Consider the following 22,691-nt stretch of genomic DNA (forward strand, 5'->3'; position numbering starts at 1 on the left):
TCAAGAGGGAATAACCCTAATTTCGCTTATTTCGCAAAGGGTGTTACTAAAATACATTTTTTTTAAAAGGGAACTATAATGAATTACATTTTCGTAAAAAAAAAAACAAGTAAAGGGGTCTTTTTGGTAGTAAAAAATGATGACATCATCAAAATAAACATTGGTAACTATCAACAAAAGTCCAGGGAGTAGACCACATCTTGCAATTTATAGGGGGTGAATCTAATTTGGATTATTTTGTAAGGGTCTTACTAAATTACCCTTAAATTTAGTCCATGTCATAAAAAGCTATTTTAATATACAAGACCAATTTAGGTATAGGGCCCATTTCTAACTTTTAAGAACCCTTTCTATATTTTTTAAAGAATAAAAGGGTTATTTGTACTTTTGAAGGAAATTAGGAACAATATAAATTTTTTATTCCTACAACATTAGCAAATAATGTGTGACATCCGGAGATAAATAAGATACCTACAAAAAAACGAAAAAAAATAGGAATACACAATCACTAGTCAAAAAATAAGGAGCAAAGAGAATTATAATATTGTTGGCTACATTCCTACCAAAAAGTTTAATTCACTTTTGTTAGGTACTTACCAACTTCTACATTGCTATTTCAATATTTAAATGCAAAAAATAATTCGTAACATTTCATGTTGTCATACTAAACCAATTTTCACATAAATCCCATGTTAAATTTGTTTCCGTATACGCCTACCAAATAAATGCCGAGGATTCAATAAAGACATACCAAACAAACTAGAAATTTAAAAAAAAAAAAAAAAAATTGGTGCAAATGATATTGATAAAATCAAAGTTTTTTTTTATTTTTTTTTTACATTATTTATTTACAAAATAATTAAATAATTAAAAAAAACAGTGAAAAAATAAAAGAATGATAAAAAAAAAATCACCTCCATTCATCAAACACTTAATTTATACCAAATTATAGCAAATATCGATTTATACCAAATTATACCAAAGAATGTATTTCCAATATTTATTTACAAATAATAAAATAATTAAATAATTAAAAATGAACCGATGAAAAAAAAAAACTCACCTCCATCCATCAAACACTTAATTTATACCAAATTATAGCAAATATTGATTTTCTGAGAATAATAGACCCCCCACCCACCCACATGGATATTTGAAGTTTTATTGGATTTTTACGTAGGGTTTAGCAACCTTCAAATTGGTAAGAGGGAAAGGTGGGTGTACAGAGTAAATTACTAAAGGGTAGTATCGTAATTATATATTTAACTCATCTCCATCTAGCATACACTTAATTTATACCCCTCCCAACCACCCATATACACAAATGAATCCCCCACAAACAGATTTGAACTTTTATAATTTTTGGGTCAGATTTATCATGCTTCAAATTCGTAAGGGAGGAAGGTGAGTAAGGAGGTGGGTGAACTGAGTAAATTACTAAAGGGTAGTATCATAGTTACATATTTAACTCACTTCCATTTATCATACACTTAATTTATACTCCTACAACATTAGCAAATAATGTGTGACATCCGGAGATAAATAAGATATCTACAAAAAAACGAAAAAAATAGGAATACACAATCACTAGTCAAAAAATAAGGAGCAAAGAGAATTCTAATATTGTTGACTACATTCCTACCAAAAAGTTTAATTCACTTTTGTTAGGTACTTACCGACTTCTACATTGCTATTTCAATATTTAAATGCCAAAAATAATTCGTAACATTTTATGTTGTCATATTAAACCAATTTTCACATAAATCCCATGTTAAATTTATTTCCGTATACGCCTACCAAATAAATGCCGAGGATTCAGTAAAGACATACCAAACAAACTAGAAATTTTGGAAATTTTTTTTGGTGCAAATGATATTTTGATAAAATCAAAGTTTTTTAATTTTTTTTACATTATTTATTTACAAAATAATAAAATAATTAAAAAAAATAGTGAAAAAAATAAAAGCATGATAAAAAAAATCACCTTTATTCATCAAACACTTAATTTATACCAAATTATAGCAAATATCGATTTATACCAAATTATACCAACAATGTTTATTTACAAAATAATAAAACAATTAAAACGCAATTTCATAATGCAGGTTTTACCAAACGGTGATTTCCAATTGAAATACAGTTTTTCACCGCAAACGCAGTGAAATCCGCGTTTTGAAGCAGAAACAAACACCACCTTAATTTATACTCTCCCCCCGCTTGCTCAAAAAAAAAAAAAAAAAAAAAAACAGGATTTGAACTTTTGTAGGATTTTTGGTAGTGTTCCTACACGCACAAATGGATCCCCCACAAATGACTTTGAACTTTTGTAGGGTTTTTGCGTAGAATTTACGGAGTTAAATGGGTAATATTATAATTACACATTTAACTCACCTTCATCTATGCCACACACACATACAAATTTTGGATTTGAACGTTTGAGGGATTTTTGGGTAGGGTTTATTAGGCTTTAAATCCGTAAAAGGGGAAGGTGAGTAAGGGGGTGTACGGAGTAAATTGCTAAGGGGTGGTATCGTAATTACATGTTTTTACAATTAACGTTTAATTGGTAGTATCGTAATCCCTAAAAACTACAATCACGCAGCCTTTTTTGTAAGTCTTAAAGAACAAGACGAGGTTACAACAAGTCTTAAAGAAGAAGACGAAGTTACAAGTCTTAATTTGTCTGTCAAAAACTCTGTTTCACTTTCTATTTATTGTCTGTTTTATATTTATTTGCCTGGTTTGGCCGATTAAATTATCAAATATCGTCTCTCAGTAACCAGGCTCTACGAACCTAACTTAAGGCCTAAAACCCTAGAATTTTTTCTTTGAAATCTAATGGCCATGTTTACCATCCTTGGTGGAAAATCTCTCTCCTTAGTCCGTTTTGCATCTCGAGTTGGTTCTCAAAGAAATTATATAAAAAGTCCGAGTTTCAACAGAAGTCTTATCCCATTGATCGACTCGGATTTGAAGTTGGCTCAGGAATATTACCATCAAAATCAGGTTCGTCAGCACATCTCTAATTCTTTTATGGTTTAAACTCTGTTATTTAAATACAGATAATTTCTGATGTTTATAAAGAGAAATTATTCTGACAACTATACATCATATCTTGGTAGAGTTTGATTTGGATATTTACATTTGTATGTAATACCTTACTCTGCAGGTTGAAGACGATAAAATAACCATACCTCAAAATTCTGGTGTTGGGGTGAATCAATCTGCCCTAATGGAGATTTTGGTTGATGATGCTACCCCTCAAGACCATCTTCTAATGCATTGGAAGGATCCTCTTGACCCGAATTGCGTTAAAGGTCGAACCATATGTTACAGACCAACTACTAGGGGACATCAATGGGTGGTATGTTTGGATGCATCGGTAGGATTATTCACTCTCCTTGGATGTCCAACGAAAGATATTGGCGATGCTGCCAAAAGCTATCCAAAAGACAAAGCCGCTAATTGCAAAGGCATGCATGATCATCATATTTTTGCATGTTTATTTGATACCATATGCATAAAAGTGTGTGCTTTCTTATATGCTTTTCTTGTTTTGCATTCTCCATCTTCTCTGTTTTTACCCAAGACAAGATATAAACCATGTTTCTAATTGGACAAAAGAATAATTTTCTTAAGTTAAATGTAAAATGATAGATTCTAGCTTCATCTTCAAGAAATTAGTGTTTCTTTTGGTTGGGTTACTAAGTTAGAAAGGATGCAAGGAGACGTTCATGTGAGGGTAGAGTAGTAGGACTAAATACTACTTCTTTGATTGGAAGGCCAAGATGCCTAGACACACATACTGATAATGACATTCTTATCATAAGTGGGGATACTACTACTTGTTTCTTGAAATCTAGATATAGGCAGGGGCGGAGCCAGGATTTTCTTGTAGTGGGGGCAAACTATGATTAGTTGAATAGTTGAAGAACTTGAATGGAGGGAGGTGAGGGAGTGGGGGCAAAAATTGGAGGGAGATGAGGGTGTGGGGGCAAATGGGGAGAGAGGTGAGGGAGTGGAGACAAATGGGGCATGTAATTAGTTGAAAATATAGGAGTGTCTCAAAGTTCTGTGGGGGCAATTGCCCCCACCAGCTCCTTACTAGCTCCACCCCTGGATATAGGTATCCCATCCAATATTCTGACATTGTGCTTTATTTTTCTTTTATTTTATTTTAAAAAAAGAGAGCTAAGAATCACTTTTTAAATTCACATCACACCAATAATGAAATGAAACTTTTAGGGGTGCAAATTGTGTTTTTTTATTATTTATTTTATACAATAATACTTGTAATAATATACATTTAGACAGTATTGTGAACAAGGCAAGAAAACAACTTATAGTACAAAAATAAATGAAAAAACTTTAGTATAGAAGTATTCATTTGGTGATTGGTATTGGAATTTGTATCATATATTATTGATATGGGTACATTGCACATTGTAAGACATGTGCGTAACATAGCTATGTGAACGTATATATAATCACAGTGAGCAAGGTTTGAAGGTGCCAACTTGGAGAGTTGGTAAAGTTTGTGAGTGGTAATACCACATAATTGGGATCAAAGCGCTGCCTACACCCTCTTATCTTTTCTGTCAAAAATAAAATAGAAATAATGAGTTAACTCTCAAGCACTAGAAATCATGTGTTTTATTTTGATTGTTTGAGAAGTTCTTGAAAGCCATTGGAGAAAATTCATTTATAATAAGTATTGTAATAGGGAGTAGGGGTTGAGATTGTAATAGGCTAATAGCAACCATGAAAGTAGATGGGGGTTTTGAGGTCCATTTCTGAATTATTGGGTGTGTTGGAGTTGGTTTGTATATTAGTAAAGTGTTTTGGAAGGACTTAGGCTTTGGAAATTTTTGTTATGAAGGACTTGGTAGTTAAGGATTGGTATGTGGGTTTAGATGTAGAAGTGACGTGGGATTGTTCTTGTTGGTTAGCCTAGTTTATGTTCTCATCCTTTGACTTGAGGTGTGTACAAGGGTTTGAAATCGGAACACTTGGTATAATTTCTCTTCTAGGTCATTTTTCTGGAAACATTCTTTGAGGGAGATGTTTAATGTGCTATAATTTTGATAGCTTTTGGTCCTTTTTGATGAATACATTTTGCTTTTGTTGGTCTAGAACATTGTACATGGTCTTGTACCAAGTTGTTGGAGACATATGGCTTTTGTTCAGAAAAATAAAACTAAGGGAATCAAGTGTTGAACAAGAAAACCTATTTTCTATTTGTGGTTAGTATATGCTTTTGGTTCAATGTGTAAAAATTGCTCATTCAACATTGATTCTAAATTAGGGGTTTCTAAAGGGCTCCATTACATAAATTATTTGAGATGAATACATGATCAACAATTAGATTGTATCATGATTAAGATTTTTACTGATGAGTGCAAGTTTTATATGCTGATGGTTCTATTGGAATCTCAATCATCTTTTTTATTAGACCTTTAGTAGTGTTGATGGTTGTTCGCCTCCAACAAATTAGCCGTAAGAGTGGTGCTATATGCTGATGGGTCTATTGGAATCTCAATATTCAAGCTCATTGAAGTATGGGGAAGAATCGATTTAGGATGCCCTAGAAGAAATCAAGTCTAGATAATGCAGCTGGGCATAGGAGTGCTTGAAGCAATTTCTTGTTAGAAAATCGGGAAAAATATATTGTAGATCCATAGCCCTTGCATTCCCTCGTATGAGGTGGAGAGCCTCCATTCTTGGCAGATTTTGTTGATGTATCCAAATTGGTGAATGTTAGGCATAATATTTCGTTTTGGTTTCGTAATTGTATTCGTTCTAATCCAGACTGTTCTTTGTTATGGACATGGCTGAGCCCTTACATGGGAACTAGGGTTGTAGTGTCCACATTTCAAACTTGCAAAGGGCGGTATCTCTATCCCCTAGATTGCTCAATATTTTATCATTGATATACAAAATCATACTTGGAGTTCGCTTTCATCGGAAAGTCATATTTTCATCCATTTTGATTGATTTCAAGGAAAACAAGGTCAGTGTTGTGCTGCGAATGAGTTCATTGATCCTACGAAGCGGGGTCATCATCGATGCGCCTCCACCGGCCGGGAGAAGTAACGGGTAATCGCTTACTTCCGGTTCGGAGGGAGACGAATGAAGGTCTCATAGGGGATTGGTAGCTCTTGAATCACTTTCTTGGAATGGAATGGATGTCATATAAATTGTTATCCCCGTTCTTTAAGTCATCGAGTAATCTTTGGCTACCAACTCATTGAAATAAAGAAAGCGGTGATGCTTGATGAAATAGTTATAAAGACATAGGTTAGCTTAATACTTGTCTAAGGTATTAAGTCGAGAAAGGAGGCACCTACCTTATCTTTTTTTGATCGGCACCTACCTTATCCTTATATCGGATAGAATCCTTTCCCATTTTTGGAGCCTTGGTTTTCAATCCTCAGGTCGAATGTCGTAGAACTAGAACCTAAATAAAACATTGCTTCTGGTTTTTATCATTTGTAGGTATGAGATTCAGGAGACATAATCGATCCTGCAAACACCTAACAAGATAGACTATTATTTTTAATTTAAAAATATTAAAAAAAACCTAACTTATAATTCCTCATGTAATAGTTGATATCAGCAATGGATTTTTTAAGAAAATTATACTTTTGAGAAGCCAACCTTAGAAAATTATGATTTGGGGTTTTTGCTTGTAATTCATATTGAGTGGGGAATATGAATTTTTGTGTAAAGAGAGTGTAAAATCTAAGACTCTACATTCTCTTTAATATTAGTTGAAGTATTTACTTCTAACTACTTTAGTTTTTTTTTTTTTTTTTCATAGTAAAAAATTTATTAGAAAAAAGGACGAGATGTCCCAGTATTTCAAACTCATCAAAAGAGGAAAAACCAAGAAAATCAAAGAACCATTAAAGAGAAACAATTGGTCTCCCAAATTACAATCCCAACGAGCTACAAAATCTTCAAAGAAAATCCCCTTAAACTCTTTAAGGGCTTTATTTTGAGTTGTTTTTTGGATTGTTTTAAAGCTTTATTTTTATGTTTTTTTGGTTTATTTTCATATTTTTTTGGCCCATAGTCTTAGTATAATATTTAGAGGCAATTTGATAACTTTATGATGTGTTTTATTTAAGTTTATTAAGGTAGAAAATTTAAGAGAGAGAAAGTTACGAAAATTAGGTATTTTAGTTTTTATTAAGACTCGTGGTTGATTTTCCTTATTCATAGATAGTATTAGGGTTTATTGAGAGAGAATGAATGGAACAAACAAATTACAGAAGTTTCTGTTTTCTTTTGAATGTTGGCGCATTCAATGTGATTGATGCCATGGAAATCATTGGGGTGATTCCAAAGTAAGTATCATGTTTTTACTTTTTTTTTTTTTAATTTTCTTCTTGTCCTATATCTTTTTTTGTTTATTTGTGAGAGATTAAGAAACACCATTAAGAACATTCTAATCCTTTCAAGAACCCAACACAAATTTTGTTTGCTTGACTTTTCAAGAAATCTTGAATTATTGATTCTTGAAACACCTTTCTTGATTCTTGCAACCTACAAGTCTCAACTCTTAATCCTTTCTCCATTCTTTTAACCTTTAATCATTACTCTATAAACCTTAACCTTTAACCCTTTTCATCTATCCCGTCGTTAATGCGAAATTATTTTAATTTTTTTTTAACTTTTGGATTTACCCTATCCTAGTTCAAATCCTTAACCCAATCTTAAATCAAATTTCCTAATTCTCCAAATTTTACTTTCTCCCCTCACTGTCCTGCATCATATACTCCAACAAACATCAAATAGCAAAAGGCAAAAAACTCCAAAGGATTCGCTTTGAACGACGAAGAGAGGTGCCCCAAAATAGCCACAAATCTAAAAGCTCCCGAATGGTATATGGTAAGCAACCCTCCAAACCAAAAAGACTAAGGTAATGAGACCACAACCGATACGCCAACCCACAATGCAAGAGATGCTCTATTGTCTCTTCATGTCCCATACACAAAATACAACAATTTGGCGTTTGAAAACCTCTTTTGATAAGTTGGTCCAAAATGGTTAATCCCCAAAGAAGCTTGTCATAGAAAAATTGAAATTTTGGAGGGAATCGTTGTGCCCCAAATCATGTTGGCGGGAAAGGTGGAGTTTGAAATTGATAATCCAGCCATATACATTGGACACATGGAAAAATTTCCCTCTCATACCCTCCCGAACCCTATGATCTACGTTCTCGACAAGAGAAGTTCTCACTTCAACTAGCTCCAACAAGTGCTCCATGCTACTCAATTCCCAATCATTAAAGTCTGTCCTAAAGTCAAAATCCCACGTTCTTTCCAAACCATTGCCTACCAAAAAGTTCTCTATAGTCATACCCTTTTTGTTTGTCATTGCAAAAAGATCCGAAAAAAGTCCCCTGAACGCAATATCTCCACATCATCTATCTTCCTAAAAGGGAACCCTATTACCCCTTCCCACCTTAAACTTCATTTTCTTTCAAAACGAGGGTAAGCGACGAAAAATACCTTTCCAAACCCCACAACCATATGCTCCTTTCACTTCTTTTGTTTCCCAACCCCACTCTTGTTACCTTAATTTATTAGCCACTACTTCTCTTCACAAGCTATCCTCTTCTTCACCAAATCTCTACAACCATTTGGACAATAAAGCATAATTCATCATAGCAAAACTTCTGAGCAAACCCCCTCTAATTTTTGATTGGCAAATCTTCCTCCAACCCACCATATGGTATTTTCTATTGTTTTCCTTATCACGCTAGAAAAAGTTCCTACAAATCTTATTCATCTTAACTTCCACACTATGAGGGATAGAGTAGAGAGACATACTATAGTTAGGAATACTGGCAAGCGTACTCTTAATTATCAATATTTAATTACACTATTTAGTTATTAAGTTATAATTAAATTTGATTCACTAATATTTAATTCGACTACTTAGTTATTTAGTTATAATAAAATTGAATTCACTAATATTTAACTAGGATACTTGGTAGATAAATTTAGATAGTTTGAATCCTTTTACAATAACGTTTCTTTTCTCTTGATAAATAGATTGTAAACCTTTTATTATTGAAGAACTCAATGAAATAAGAAAAGTTTTAGTGTTTTACTTTTTTTAATTTGTTAGGTAAAGTGTTAATGGTTAGTGAAGTTGGGTTTAAGGGGGTTTGAATCACTCAACACGTTTTACCAACTTAGCTAAGTTAGCATTTCAAAATTTACTAGTTTTGAGGTTCTCTAATGATTGGAAGCTACGTGGTGTGGTGCCATTGAAATTTTGGTGTGATTCCTAGACAAAACTATCACCTTCTTCTACGTTTCTCTTGTTTTTTGTTTATTTATGAGAAATCAACACTCAATACCATCTTGGCATCTTGGAAGGTAGTTGTAATAAATTCTAGCACCATTTGTATTGTTCAAACCTTCTTCCCTAATACTCATTCTCCCATCTCAACCTAATTGCACCATATCTAGACCACCCAAACTTACCTAAAAACTTCCCCAAAATCATCAACAGCCTACCAAGCTCTTCTTGGGCCACAAGAAGGTACCTAAACCTATTGTACTGCTTATAAAACCTATCCAAACTCCTTTAAAAATTAGATCTATAATCCACACCCTAATCGACAACCTTCAAACCCTCCTTCCAGTAGACGTAACACTATTCGATACCCCTAAATTTAATCACAACACAATTTTGCAAAATTTTGTGTTTACCTTTTGCCACTTAATCGTTTAGGCCTTAGATTTTCTCCTTTTTAACCTTATTCTTTGGTTATCCTATGAGGTGCTTAGAATATTGTTGTTAGCTTGGTCAAACCTATTATGTGCACACATGTATCATCCTGCAATTTTGTGCATCAAGAAGTACAAAGAAAGGAGGACAAAAAGAATTGAAGAAGTAGCAACATTTGGTGTTGCTGCTATGTAATGACCTGAAATCCTAAAATGTATCTCGAGGAAAGAATTTTAGATCTGTGCATTGATTTAAAAGTTATCTAATCATCGAGTTTCGCATTAGATATTTTTCTAATAGGTAAACGACACCTTAGAGACGTAATTTAAGGAAACCGATCATACCATTAGATTCGTGTCGAAAAATCATCCGAAATAGAGTATAAGTTTGTCCAATTCGGCATTCGGGAAAAACAATTCCCAAAATGACAAGTATGTCCCAACTTAAGTGATATAAATATCTAAATTCTATTAGAAAAATCAGATTTTTCTTATTCTTCTCTCTAAACAAATCTCAACCCTTTTCCTTCAATATTTGAAACTCAGATCTACGCCAAACGAGAACAATCCGAGCTTAGGCGTAAGAAGGAAAGTTGTTCCTCTCGCCAAGGGTTACGCGTGGACGTAAAGAAATCCGATTTTCGCCGGAAGAAAAGTTTGGAGATTGGCCGGAGGCGATTTTAAAGTCCGTTCAACCGTTGAAAATAACTTAATGTAGGTTGCCTTCCCTTCTACCTTCTAGTTATGCTATAATTCCATAGAAAATCCATATGATTGTTGATAAATCGATTATTTCATTAAGTTTATACATATTTGAATAATTTGAATCATGTTTGCATGCTTATTTATGATTGGTTTTAATTCATTTGACGTAATATAATCATTTTATAGTTAATATGATATTTGGATCGATTTTGGTTGAGTTTCAACGAAAAATAACGAAAAATCAGCAATTCGGAAAAGTATCCGAATGTTGAGTTTGGTTCTAATTTGTTTTGTGTTGCTTCCATATAGTATGTATACCTATTTCCTACATTTATTTCATTAAAAACAATTAAGTATTACTTTAAGTTCTTTAATATATAAATAAATAGTTCGTTTTCAATTTCGACTTTGAAAATCATTTTTTTAACACTTGTTAAATTTTCATAGATTTTCAGCTTTTATGTCTTATAGTTTTATCTTTGTTTTCAAGTCTCTCGACTCAACCAAAACCATCGAATGGAATTGGTTGATGCTTTATGGATTTCGAATTACTTTAAAAGTAAAATTACTTTAATAGATATGTAGGAAATTAGATGATAGATTGATCGATTTAATTGATGGATGGATAGAGAGAACGTATGTTCTCGACTGATTGATGGGACAGTGCCTCCAGTTCTACGTAGTGGCCATGCCACGTAAAACGTGATAGATGGATAGAGGGATGAGATACTTGATGGATGGAAATGACAAATAATTGTCACTGGAAGGCACTACCAGACTTTGTTTGTATTTTCGATTAAAAAGAAATTATATATTATATACAAAATAAATTATTTTGTTTACCAGTAAAGGTTTGTAGAAAACCCATAAAGAGTGACGCGTTGCTGTGCGTCCGGAAGCGGCGAGTCAATCTAGGATAACACTAGATGTCATATGCTCTTCGGTAGTATGGGATACCTTAGAGCATATTACAGCTTATGAAATCCGGGAATTTCTCCTACTTATTTTCTGGGGAACGTTGTGTGTAAAGGCGGTCTCTGTATAGTGTAGAGATAGGCGGGGTTCACATGCATTGCCTCTTGATAGGCTTCGACGCGAGGGGTCTCCTGGGCTAGTTAGTGATCACTATTAGTCTGTAGTCGTCAAACGGTCGACCTCACCGTTAGTTGAACTCAGTATTGGGTTCTTGGTCAACGGCCAGTCTGAGCCGGATAAATGGTCATCCAACCGTGGTATGCTAGACCGGCCACAAAATCAGATTATAACGATGGGATTCCACATCGGAGGTTAAGTTTGGAATATCGTATTGCCATAGCCGAGGCGGTTATATCGGCGTGTTCCTCTGCTCTCTTATCGATTACACCGCCGTGTTCTTATTATGTATCTTTTTCTTATTTTGTAATGATTGATAGATGTTTTCATTTAAAATATGCATATGTTACTTTAAATGATTGAAAATGATAGATTGAAAGTTATTATAACTGTTTACTGAGTATGCTTAGACACTTATCGTATGTTACATTATGAAAACTTGCATTATTAAATTGTTCTGATGATTACTCGTGCATGTATGACTCGCTGTTAGAACGGCGTTCATACTGCTGAGTAACATTCCCCTGTTACTCACCCTATCCTTCCCCTTTCAGATTATTCAACTTTTGAAGAACCGTTCTTTGAGGAGGTCCTCGAGGAGGATCAGATTGATGTCTTGCCGCCGCCATGTCTTTGAGGACTAGTAGAGTATCCTAGCGGTTTTTGGTTGTAGATAAGAAACATGTTAGTTTAGAAATTTTTGTAACCTGATGAATTATGAGATTAAAGATCTTGACTTATATCAGTGTTTGTCGATTTCTTCTGCTTGCTCTAGACTCTCGTATAGATGTTAGTTAAATGTTTATTCCGTTGCGTGTATTTTCTTTTCATAAGTATTATTATTTATGAATGTTCTGTTAGATTGTGTGATTGATTACCTCACACCTCGAGATTTTAACCGATGAATCATAGGGATTCGTGTTGGGATTTCGGGGCGTGACATGCTACAACAATACAACTAGGGTTGGCAATAGGTGGATTTGTGATGGGCATGTTTAAGTCCTAAGCTAGCCCTAAAGAGGTGTACTCTACCTTAAACCAATCTTATAGCCCCATTGGGCCTATGTTGACGAAGCATTGATGGTCTTGGATTAATAAAAATAACAAGATCTAAAATTCAACATTTTAATGGTAAAAAGTTGTATTTCAAATAATTTTTTTGTATATAAAAACTATACAATGAAATCCATTGGTATCTTAGTTAAATAAAATACATTTATTTTGTTCAATTTTTGTGAGGAGTATGCCTTGACTGAGGCGCAACCAAGGTGTATGCATGGCGCGTTGATTGAAGCACATCCTAGGCATGTGCCATGGTGCATCTCACTTACTGCCTCACTTCACATGTATTAAGGCATCTTTTGTGTGCCCCACCTAAGATGCACCAAAGCGTTCGCTTTGATTCCATTGGAGTAGACTTTTTGTGTCCTAGTTTTTGTTAAGAGGTCAATATATTGGTGAAAGGGTCATGAAATAGGCAGAAAGAATAAAATAGTCTATAGATTTTCTTGAGTAAATATTGTTCAAAATTCAAGTTTCAATTTAAGTTCCTCTAAGAAACCTTACCAATCAAAAAGAAAAAGAAACTTTGGCTCCGACGGTGACCTGAGTTACCCAACTTCTCGTCAAGCTGCAAAGGGGTGATTGTTTCTTTGAATCTTCGCTTGAGGAAATAATAACAAATGTACCCAATGAAGCTGAAGATATGTGCTTGGAGTATTGCAAGGCCTGGGTAATAGGGTGTAGTCATTCTCAAAAGTTCAATCAAGTAGTGGGGTGTTCATTTGGGGGCACTAAAGGAAACCAAGTTAGCCTTGTTGACTTTGTATTAGAAATCTATGCATCTTGGAAGGATATTTGATTATTGTGATCTTCTTGTTCTAGGCTCAGCTAGGGGACTATTGAGGAGGTGGGATAAGAAGGCCATTGAGTGATATAGTCGTCAATGGGTATCTTATGGTTTCAGTGGAGTTTAAGCATGCTATTGACCAATATTCATATGATGTAGCGGAAGCGTGTGAATCAATAAATTAGAAAGGAATTAAAAGATTGTGTTCAATAGAACACATACAATCAATTTGATCAATAAATTCAATTGATAGACAAGCAATAATTTGAAAGAAAATAAAGCATAAAACTAAAAAGTAATTAAGAGAAATTTTTTTGTTAAATTGATATATTTCTAATTGACTGAATTTCGTTTTGAAACTCCTTATATTGATAACTTCATCATAACAACTTAAAAACATTCTAAAATACTAAAATGTAACTTTCCTAACTTTTCTGTAACATAATACTGACTTTCTAAACCTATTAAAACTCAATTTGAACACTTCTAAGCACTTCTAATTGTGGCTTAAATAATAACAATGAATTTGGAAAAAAATGGAAACCTAAAACAAATTAGAGACTAAAAAAATAGTAACTAGACAAAAAATAGAAACTTCCTAAAGTTGAAATATAAACTAACTAAACAACTTCTAATAACCTAAGACTAAAATAAACCAAACACATAGGACTAAAATCAAAATTGGGTTGAGTATGGACCCAATTGGGTCAACCCGAACCAAGCTGGTCAAATCGAGTTGACTCAGACAATTTGAACTGAGTCGGTCAAATTGAGTCAACTCGGTCAGATCTGGATACATTGATTCAGCCATGAAAATTCTCTCGTCTTTACCTTTTTTATGGTTCATTTTCTCTAGAAAATCGAGAGCAATGTATTCTATATCATCGTGGGTTTTTACGGGCTTTTATGCTACACAAATAGTAGTTGTAAGGATCAATTTTTGGGAGGAATTGGACGATATACCCAATTAATTGGCCTTCCTTGATGCATAAGTGGTGACCTCAATGTTACAAGTTTTTTCTATGTGCTAAAGTGGTACACTAGGGTGACTAAAAGAATGGATGTTAGAGAGTTCTTTAGATTGTGAATCCTAGAGTCAATTCGAATGTAGTCATATCACTTCAAGGTGTACGCCTCGCCTCAAGAGCATTGTCTCACTTATTTGCAATTGTGATGCTAGGTAATCTTGAAAAACTTGCAGGATTTTTTTTAATTTGAAGTAGGATTAAATTAATTAGTTCAGTAAACATGTGTAATCTTCATTTTTTAAATATGAGAATTTTTTGGTGGATAAAGAAATTCATAGTTTTTGTGTAATATAGAAATGTTTAGTGAGAATGTGATATACCTACCTCAAAATATGATTTTTCTTAAAGGGGTGATATCTAACTAAGGTTGAGTGATTTTATTATCCTATTATTTGTTTGTAGAACAAATTTTTGTTGTTCTATATCAATGGTAAGGAAATTTGAAGGTGCCACTTAGGTGAGATACTAAGATGGAAAAGTTTGTGTGGTAATTCCACAGAGTTGAGATCAAATCCCCCCCAACTCCACACCTACATCTGTAAAAAAAAAAGTGACTAATTCCTAGTTGCAGATGCTATAGTTAAGCATTTAGATCTTGGTGGTCTTGGATCCTTTTACGTACTTCACCATGCCATTTTGTTGTAGTTTTTTTATTATTATCTCCACTTGAGTTCATTATGCATTTTTAACTAAAAAAATAAGAAGAAATTATTGTAAATTTCCTTTTAGTTTTGTCAATATTTGCATAGTATGAGTTTTTACATATATTATAGTTGAGACTTTTCGTAACATCAAGTGTTTTAACCTATGATTTTTCATCTTAACAATATAGTATTAGGATGTTTCAGGTATCTAGACAATTCTTGAGCATGACTTGTCCTGTGGCATATCTGTCTCCCAACACCAGGTTGACTCCTCCAACATTAAGTTGATTAATTCTCTTATTGGTACCATAGTCACCAAGTAGAGGTTCGAGAATAAGTCGGCAAGGGAAAAAGTTGAAAAAAATTGAAAAAATCGAAAAAATCGAAAAAAAAAATTGAGAAAAAATCAGGAAAAAATCGAAAGAGTGTAAAGACCATATTTTTTTTTTCTACTAAGTGATGTTATCATTTATATCATCAAATCCTATTTTAAACTTAAGAATAAATGGTTTTTGAAAAACACCTTTTAAAATAGCTTACTCAATAAAATAAAAAAAATTCACATTTTTTTGTTTACATCATGACTTTTTCAAAAAGTCGTGATTTAATCGCCAGTCTTTAAAATCGCAATTTAAACACGATTTTTTGAAAAAGTCGACGACTTTGGTGACTATGAATGGTACCACTTGCATATATTCATATGTATTACACATATAGGAAGTTGTAAAGGGTAAAATCGGTGTTGGACACGTGGCGTAAATAAGACGAATATTGACGACCGATCACATGATAATTAATGCATATTTCAAGGCATTGATATATCCCTAATTAAATTTTTGGTTAAGATTGTAATCTTACCCAGAAACAGAAAGTCTCTTAATTGACTTGTGAATATCTATTTCTAGATAATGATAGATTTTGTAGAGAATCTTGATTTAATTTGTCTTTTCTTTTAGGGTTTGTCTGCTTATCTTTATAAAGAGAACGAATAGATAGAAGAGGGGGGGGGGGAAGAGAAAAAAGTGGACAGGAGGCTCTAGGGGCTTGTGGGATCGAATGAAGAACACTCATGAGGAACTGACCCCATCCTAGATTTTGCCTTTACAAATTGGCACTGTTTGTGGGATCGAATGAAGAAAACTTACGAAAACCACAAGGTAAGGTGGATCGATGAATGGTGGGGGATTTTGGGCACCCCATTGATTTTTTATTTGGTTGATTAACCCTTTGATCGGTATGGGTTTAATCAAATCAAAAGTAGTGGCACATCAGGAAATCGCAAATATCTATTTAATTGTGTCGCTACGGTGGAGACGATCGGTTGTACAAGGTGATAAGCTAGAGTTGTTCTGGAGTAACAACCATTGGAAGATGCACGAGAAAAAAAAATGTGCAGATTACAAAACTCTAAATATGGTGTTGCGTCAACATCAAGAGAAAAAAGTAAATACAGAAGGTAAAAAGGTAAAGGTAGTGCTATTGATACTACCAAGGTATTCTAGCATAACTATGTGAAAGGTATGATGATTGGTTTGTGCACAACATGAAGGTATAAAATAAGCAGTAGGTTGCAAGGTCTTCGCAACTCTACTATAACTTGATGGGCAGAACACAGGATTTGGCGCGACAACTTGGCTCCTTTGGGGTTGCAAAGTCTTTGCGTCTCTATTTTGACATGGCAGGCAAAGCACAAAGTTGGGCGTGACTGCTTGGTTCTTTTGGGGTTGCAAAGTCGCAAGTTGGGCATGACTGCTTGGTTCCATTGGGGTTGCAAATCCTTCGCGACTCTACTCTGACATGATGGGCAAATCATAGAGTTGGGCGAGACTGCTTGGTTTCATTGGGGTTGCAAAGTCTTCGCGACTCTACTCTAACCTGATGGGTAGAGTGTAGAGTTGGGTGTGACCTTGCTCTATCCTATGCAGGTAGAGTAGAGTAGTGCAGACTGTGCAAGTAGAGCATGACTGTACAAGTAGATTAAAGCAGACTGTGCAGGTAAAGCAGAGCAGACTGTGCAGGTAGAGCAGAGAAGGACTGTGTAGGTAGAGCAAAGTAGGGTAGATAGAATTATCTTACGTGAAAGAGTAGCCTTTAGTGGCTTAAGGGTCTTGAATGGCTAATGTCCTGAGTGACAGCTTTATAGTGGGAGGATGAAGGCTGAATAACCAAGACATCCTGAGTAACCACAAGGTTCTAAGGAACCATCGTTTCTTTAAAGAAAGAGTAGGGAGCAATATTTTCATAAAGCAAAATGTAGACATGAGAGTAGTATAATATTCTCGTAAGTGGATCTCGGCCTCACCAATCTTCACTGACGAGAAGGGGGCTAACTGTAAAGGGTAAAATCAGTATTGGACACGTGGCGTAAATAAGATGAATATTGATGACCGATCACACAATAATTAATGCATATCTCGAGACATTGATATATCCTTGATTAGATTTTTAGTTAAGATTGTAATCTTACCCAGAAACAGAAGTCTCTTAATTGACTAGAGAATATCTATTTCTAGATAAGGATAGATTTTGCACAGAATTTTGATTTGATTTGACTTTTATTTTAGGGTTTGTCTCTCTATCTATATAAAGAGAACGAATAGGTAGAAGAGAGGGGGTGCAGAGGAGAAAGAAACTGGAGAGGAGGTTAGGGGCTTGTAAATCTTGTAATGGGCTAAAGAATAGTGGAATGGCTCTTCGAAGCCCGGGGACGTAGTTCAATTTTGGGACGAATCCCGTAAACAAATCTTGCTTCTTGTTTTCTCTCTCTTTCTCATCTCTTTGATCATTTTTCTGTGTGATTTTTGATCATTATTTATTTAGTACATCAAGAATCATGAAGATCGATTATTAGGGGTAAATCTCAAGGAATCGACGCCATCCGAGATTTCGCCTCTACAGAAGTGATACTATATTATGACAAAACTTGTAAGTAAATTACCACTTGGGATGATGATAATGCTGCAAATGTGGTATGCATGAGCATTTCTCTTGCCTATCCAAATTTTAGCCATTCTTTGGATTGATCACAAACAAAATTTCATTATTTTAACAATCCTTACCATATGATCTAAGGCCTTTCTTTGTAGTTAAAGAGTTAGTGGTTAACTAAGTTAATACTTCATATGATATATAGTTTTCATATAGGACATGAATTGCTTGTGATTATAATGAGCAAAACTGTAAACTTGGATGTTGTGTGGCCTTTCTGTACAATGGGGTTTTTTCCACCTTTCTGTTTATGAGTGTACCCATAATTACCGAATGATTTTGAAAGGCCAATAAATGATGCTTCACCAAATGCATTCAATTCTATGTCATGTGTTGTTTTCTATATTAGACATTGATAAAATTTTCAAATATATAATCATATTTTATCATTTATATATTGGAAGGATTTTTTTTTTTTTTTGCTGTTTCTAATATTAATTAAAATGATTTTAAAGATGGATATTTATTTTTAGAAAATTTATTAATTGGTTATAGGGATCGTGCAATTGTGAGGACCTTTTATAATTTAAAATATTAATTAAGAGGATTATGAAGAGACATGATAAAGTTTTTTTTTTTTTTGAATACTAACAAATGTGATTATAAGAGTCGTGGTATAATTTTAGTCCTTCTGACAAAAATGACACTAATAGTAAAGATAAATGTGCTTTAGACCTATAGCCCACTTGGTTTAATACATTACAAAGCAACTTTGTGGTCATGGATTCAAGTCCAGCTTATCCATATAAAAAAGAATAGTAAGGATAAACGCAATTGTGGGGGTATTTTTGGTCTTATAAATTTTGATGTCGAACCGCTTTACTCCGCCTTTTCTCACTATAAAAGTAAAGATTTTGAATACTAGAGTGGAAGTTGTCTCCTTATTTTTGCTGGGAAATGTCTTATCTTCTCTAGTGTTCTATTTGTTTTAGGTTTTGTTATTTAAATTGGCGAATGAATAGATAGATATTTTTAGATACATAATCAAATTTCTTCATGAGAACATTGGCATGGTTTTTGGGAATTTTTTAACCTTATTTTGCTTCTAGTTTATTAGGAAAATCTTGTGAATTGACAAATTGGATCTTGTATATAATTTCAGCCAACCAATCAATCAAAATGCCTTGTCCCAAATATGTGTCGGAAACTGGAATCCTGTTTTTGTACTTAACTCTGAATTCCAAGCCATATTTTCAGTAAAAAATGTGGTTTCATATATTTCCTAACTACTTTCATCCACGTCATTTTTGACATACCTCTCTCCTTTTTAAATCCTCCAAAAAGCGCCCCTCACTGGTCTAGCTGTTGGTTCTTGTTTTATATGTCTAAACCCATGTCAAATTGACTTCCTTTTGTTTTATAGACATAAATATCTTAAGCTATTTTCATGAGTTCATGCGGAATAGAAAGAGAAGTATCATTTTATATTTTACATATGGTACTGTAGTAGTTTATAAAGTATACAACTATGCATAGAACTTTGGAGAATTCACATCATTTAATGGATATTTTAAACTTTGAACTCTCGAAATTGATCACCTTGGGTTTCTAGTATGTCTTAAATACTTTAGGAATCTCGGGAAATTTCATGATATTTAAGTATATTGGTAATGACACCAACACTGTTACCAAGTTTAAAAGGAGCTTTAAAAGGATGGGGTAATATAGGCTGTAAAATCTTGAAGGCAGGCTAGGTTGATATGGTGTATTGTACATAATTAAAGTATGCTGCTTCAACATGGTTCTTTATACAATTATATGTTGTTTCCTGTTTAGGTTTTGCGATCTCATATTTTGATTGCGAAGTTAATGAATGTAATGATTTTAAGAGGTGTATTTGGGAGTCCTCTACATTTAAGGTCTTAAACACTTGATAAAAGTATTTTAGAGGTTGTGAAGGTCATTATAAAGATTTTCCAACTTTCCAACTGGCTATTCCTTACAAATGTTAAGGCATAGAATAAGGAGTTGAGTGTCTGGAATGTGGAAATGATGGTTGTGATCAAATTTTTGTTTCCTGCTGTTTTAAATATTTGCTTGCCTCTTTATTGTAGTTGTTGTTCTCGAGGCTGGAGATGTTTTTAAGGTGCTTTCTTCATTCGGAAATACACATTTGGGTGGTGATGCGTTTGATAAGGTTGGAATAATTTGCTTCCATTTTATTTACAACCAACTGTTTTTGGAATGTTAATGTGATTTTGTTTTGACTTCTTGTGACTGAATAACATTTAAGCAGCTCCAACTAAAAGAGAGAATCGTCGATTGGCTTGCATCAAACATCAATAAAGATGGAGACATCTATATTTTGGAGGATGAACAATTTCTTCAGTGTCTCGCTGAGACAACTGAGAAAGTCAAGATGGAGCTGTCATCTTTGGTTCTAACAAATACGATGTGGTGGGTCTACTCTTTTTCAAGTTTGCTATCGTAACTATGACATTCTATTGCTCATCCGAAAGTCCTCTGGGACTTATTATTTGTATATTTGGGATTATGTTTTGTAGGTTAAGAACCCCAATTAAAAGTGTCTCGAGGGATGCAATGTTCTTCTGCAATGGTTTTGATGAGGTGATACCTGTTGATGGATCTTCATATGTACCAATTGTTCAGGAAGTTATGAAGAAAATGATTGGAAAAGATCCCAACGTCAGTGTCATTCCCGAAGTTGCTGCTCGTGAGACCGCACTTCCAGTTAGTTCTTTTATCCTTGTTATTTTTTCTCATTCATGTCTTAGTCATCATCCATTGAGATAAAATCTTACATAATTTTTTAATTAAACTAGACAGAAGTGGGTTCATAATTATTGTTGTGGCAATTACATCTAGTTTTATTACGTAATAGAACATTAATTATTATTCTAATTGTATTCCTAAATTTATTCAAATTTCAGGCCGGTCTCCTGGTTGGAAATTCCAGCGATATTGTTCCCTTAGACATGACACCGTTATCTCTTGGTTTAGAGGCCTCGGATGGTACTATGACCAAAATTATTCCGAGGAACACAAAGCTGCCCTTCTCCAGATCGGAGTTGTTCCTGGCAAGTGAAGATGATTTGACAAGTATTGAGATAAATGTCCTTCAGGGTGAGGAAAAATTCGCAAGGGATAACAAATTTATTGGTAGCTTTTGTTTTAATTGGTCTTCTTCCAGAATGAGTGGTGTGGTAATTAAATTTGATATCAATGCCAATGGTACCCTTACTGTTACGGCCGAAGACTGGGAAACCCGGAACATGAAGAGCATCACCATCACTGATGCCTGCGCTTTGCCCAACAAGGTATATTTTCAAAAAGAAAAAAATATTCTTTAGCGGTTTTAGCTCGTGCATTGTTTATTTAAAAAAATGTATTTTGGAGGCCTAACTATTGAAACCCACCATCCTAACTGTTTTATGAAAAAAGTAAGTATTTTGACCTTAGATTGGAACCACCCATTGGCCTATTTACTCATAAAGCCCATTGTAGAAAAAAATGGACATGTTATTTTAGTACCCAAAAAAAAAAAAAGTTGAAAATCTCTTTGAACATGAATGATTGGTCATGTTCAGTAATAGTCTTGCAAAACTTACATATATTGTTCTATTGTTGCAGCTAGTCAATGATCGAGTTGGGATACACACAAGTAACATGGAACCCACAGTCGGCATTCGCCCTAGTAGCTTTTCCATTGTCAGTTATGGGCTAGATAAGGTTGTATCAGAAGAACAAGCCGCCGTGCTCTTTCAACAATGGAAGGAGAAATATGGAAGGATTTATAGACCTGAAGAAGAAAAGAGGAGGTTTAAGAACTTTCAAGAATCCTTGGCGAGTGTAATAGAACACAATTCAAAGAGAGACTCATGGGCAAGTTGTTTAAACAATTTCGCTGATGCTGACGCTAACTCATGGACCAGTGGTTTCAAGGATTTCACTGATGGTGACGTTAGCTCATGGACAAGTGATTTAAACGATTTTGTTGATGAAGACACTAGCTCGACATTGGAAAACCCCTATAGTGCTCTTGTTTATTATTGATGTGAAGTTTTTTAGTGTTTAAAAGGTCGTGGATCTTGTTTGGAATTCAGTGCTATCGCTTTTAATCTGATGCAATTTCGATTGACAGTTAACTTATCTATTAAGGAACTAGATACTTCTGAAGACAACATTCACTAGCCATTTTGACTCTTATTTAATGATGATTTGAAGCTTGTGGTTCCTTGTATCAAATTGCTATTGCTTTGTAAATGCCCACTTCTCTTACGAAAAGTTTTGAAGTACCAAAAATATCCTTTCACTATTTTTTTTACCAGGATTACAATTCATTCCAAGAATTGTGATGGCTAAGGAGAATCAAGAACTACATATATATTTATAATTTCGAAGATTTATATGTAACTTTCCATCTCTTCCGACGATTTGTGATAATGAATGATGAACAAAAAACAATGTACTCATAGTTTTGAAGATTTAGATGTAATTTTGACCTCGTATTAACTCGTGTATTTGTCCAATTTTTTATTTCTATTATATTTCACTTTGTCTAAGCATTTTTCTTACCAATAGTTTTGATCCTTGTAAACCTTCAATCCATCCCCCAAGTTTTCTGCCTTTCTCCTTACCTTTCCCTTGTAACAGAAACTAAACAACAAATCAACAACGG

General features: G+C 34.0%; 1 protein-coding gene across 1 annotated transcript; it reads left to right on the top strand.

Annotated features, from left to right (window-relative positions):
- The first annotated feature begins 2,596 nt into the window (after positions 1–2,596).
- Positions 2,597–22,194, top strand: LOC147396585 (chaperone protein dnaK-like). The gene is made up of 7 exons (XM_086451492.1): positions 2,597–3,006; positions 3,170–3,473; positions 20,107–20,189; positions 20,289–20,449; positions 20,557–20,743; positions 20,944–21,330; positions 21,644–22,194. Exons 1-7 carry the CDS (start codon positions 2,839–2,841, stop codon positions 22,064–22,066), a joined length of 1,713 nt encoding a protein of 570 aa, XP_086307618.1. The 5' UTR covers positions 2,597–2,838; the 3' UTR covers positions 22,067–22,194.
- The last annotated feature ends 497 nt before the right edge of the window (positions 22,195–22,691 follow it).

The sequence above is a fragment of the Akebia trifoliata genome, chromosome 8 (assembly GCF_017979445.1).
Source record: "Akebia trifoliata isolate Shusen 1 chromosome 8, ASM1797944v1, whole genome shotgun sequence".
In the NCBI taxonomy this organism is placed as follows: Eukaryota; Viridiplantae; Streptophyta; class Magnoliopsida; order Ranunculales; family Lardizabalaceae; genus Akebia; species Akebia trifoliata.

Bases quoted from the DNA above. Each gene is read 5' to 3' on its own strand.
- LOC147396585 (XM_086451492.1), top strand. From the start codon at position 2,839: ATGGCCATGTTTACCATCCTTGGTGGAAAATCTCTCTCCTTAGTCCGT. The intron at 3,007-3,169 runs GTTCGTCAGCAC...CTTACTCTGCAG, and splicing joins AATATTACCATCAAAATCAG to GTTGAAGACGATAAAATAAC. The intron at 3,474-20,106 runs GCATGCATGATC...TCTTTATTGTAG, and splicing joins CAAAGCCGCTAATTGCAAAG to TTGTTGTTCTCGAGGCTGGA.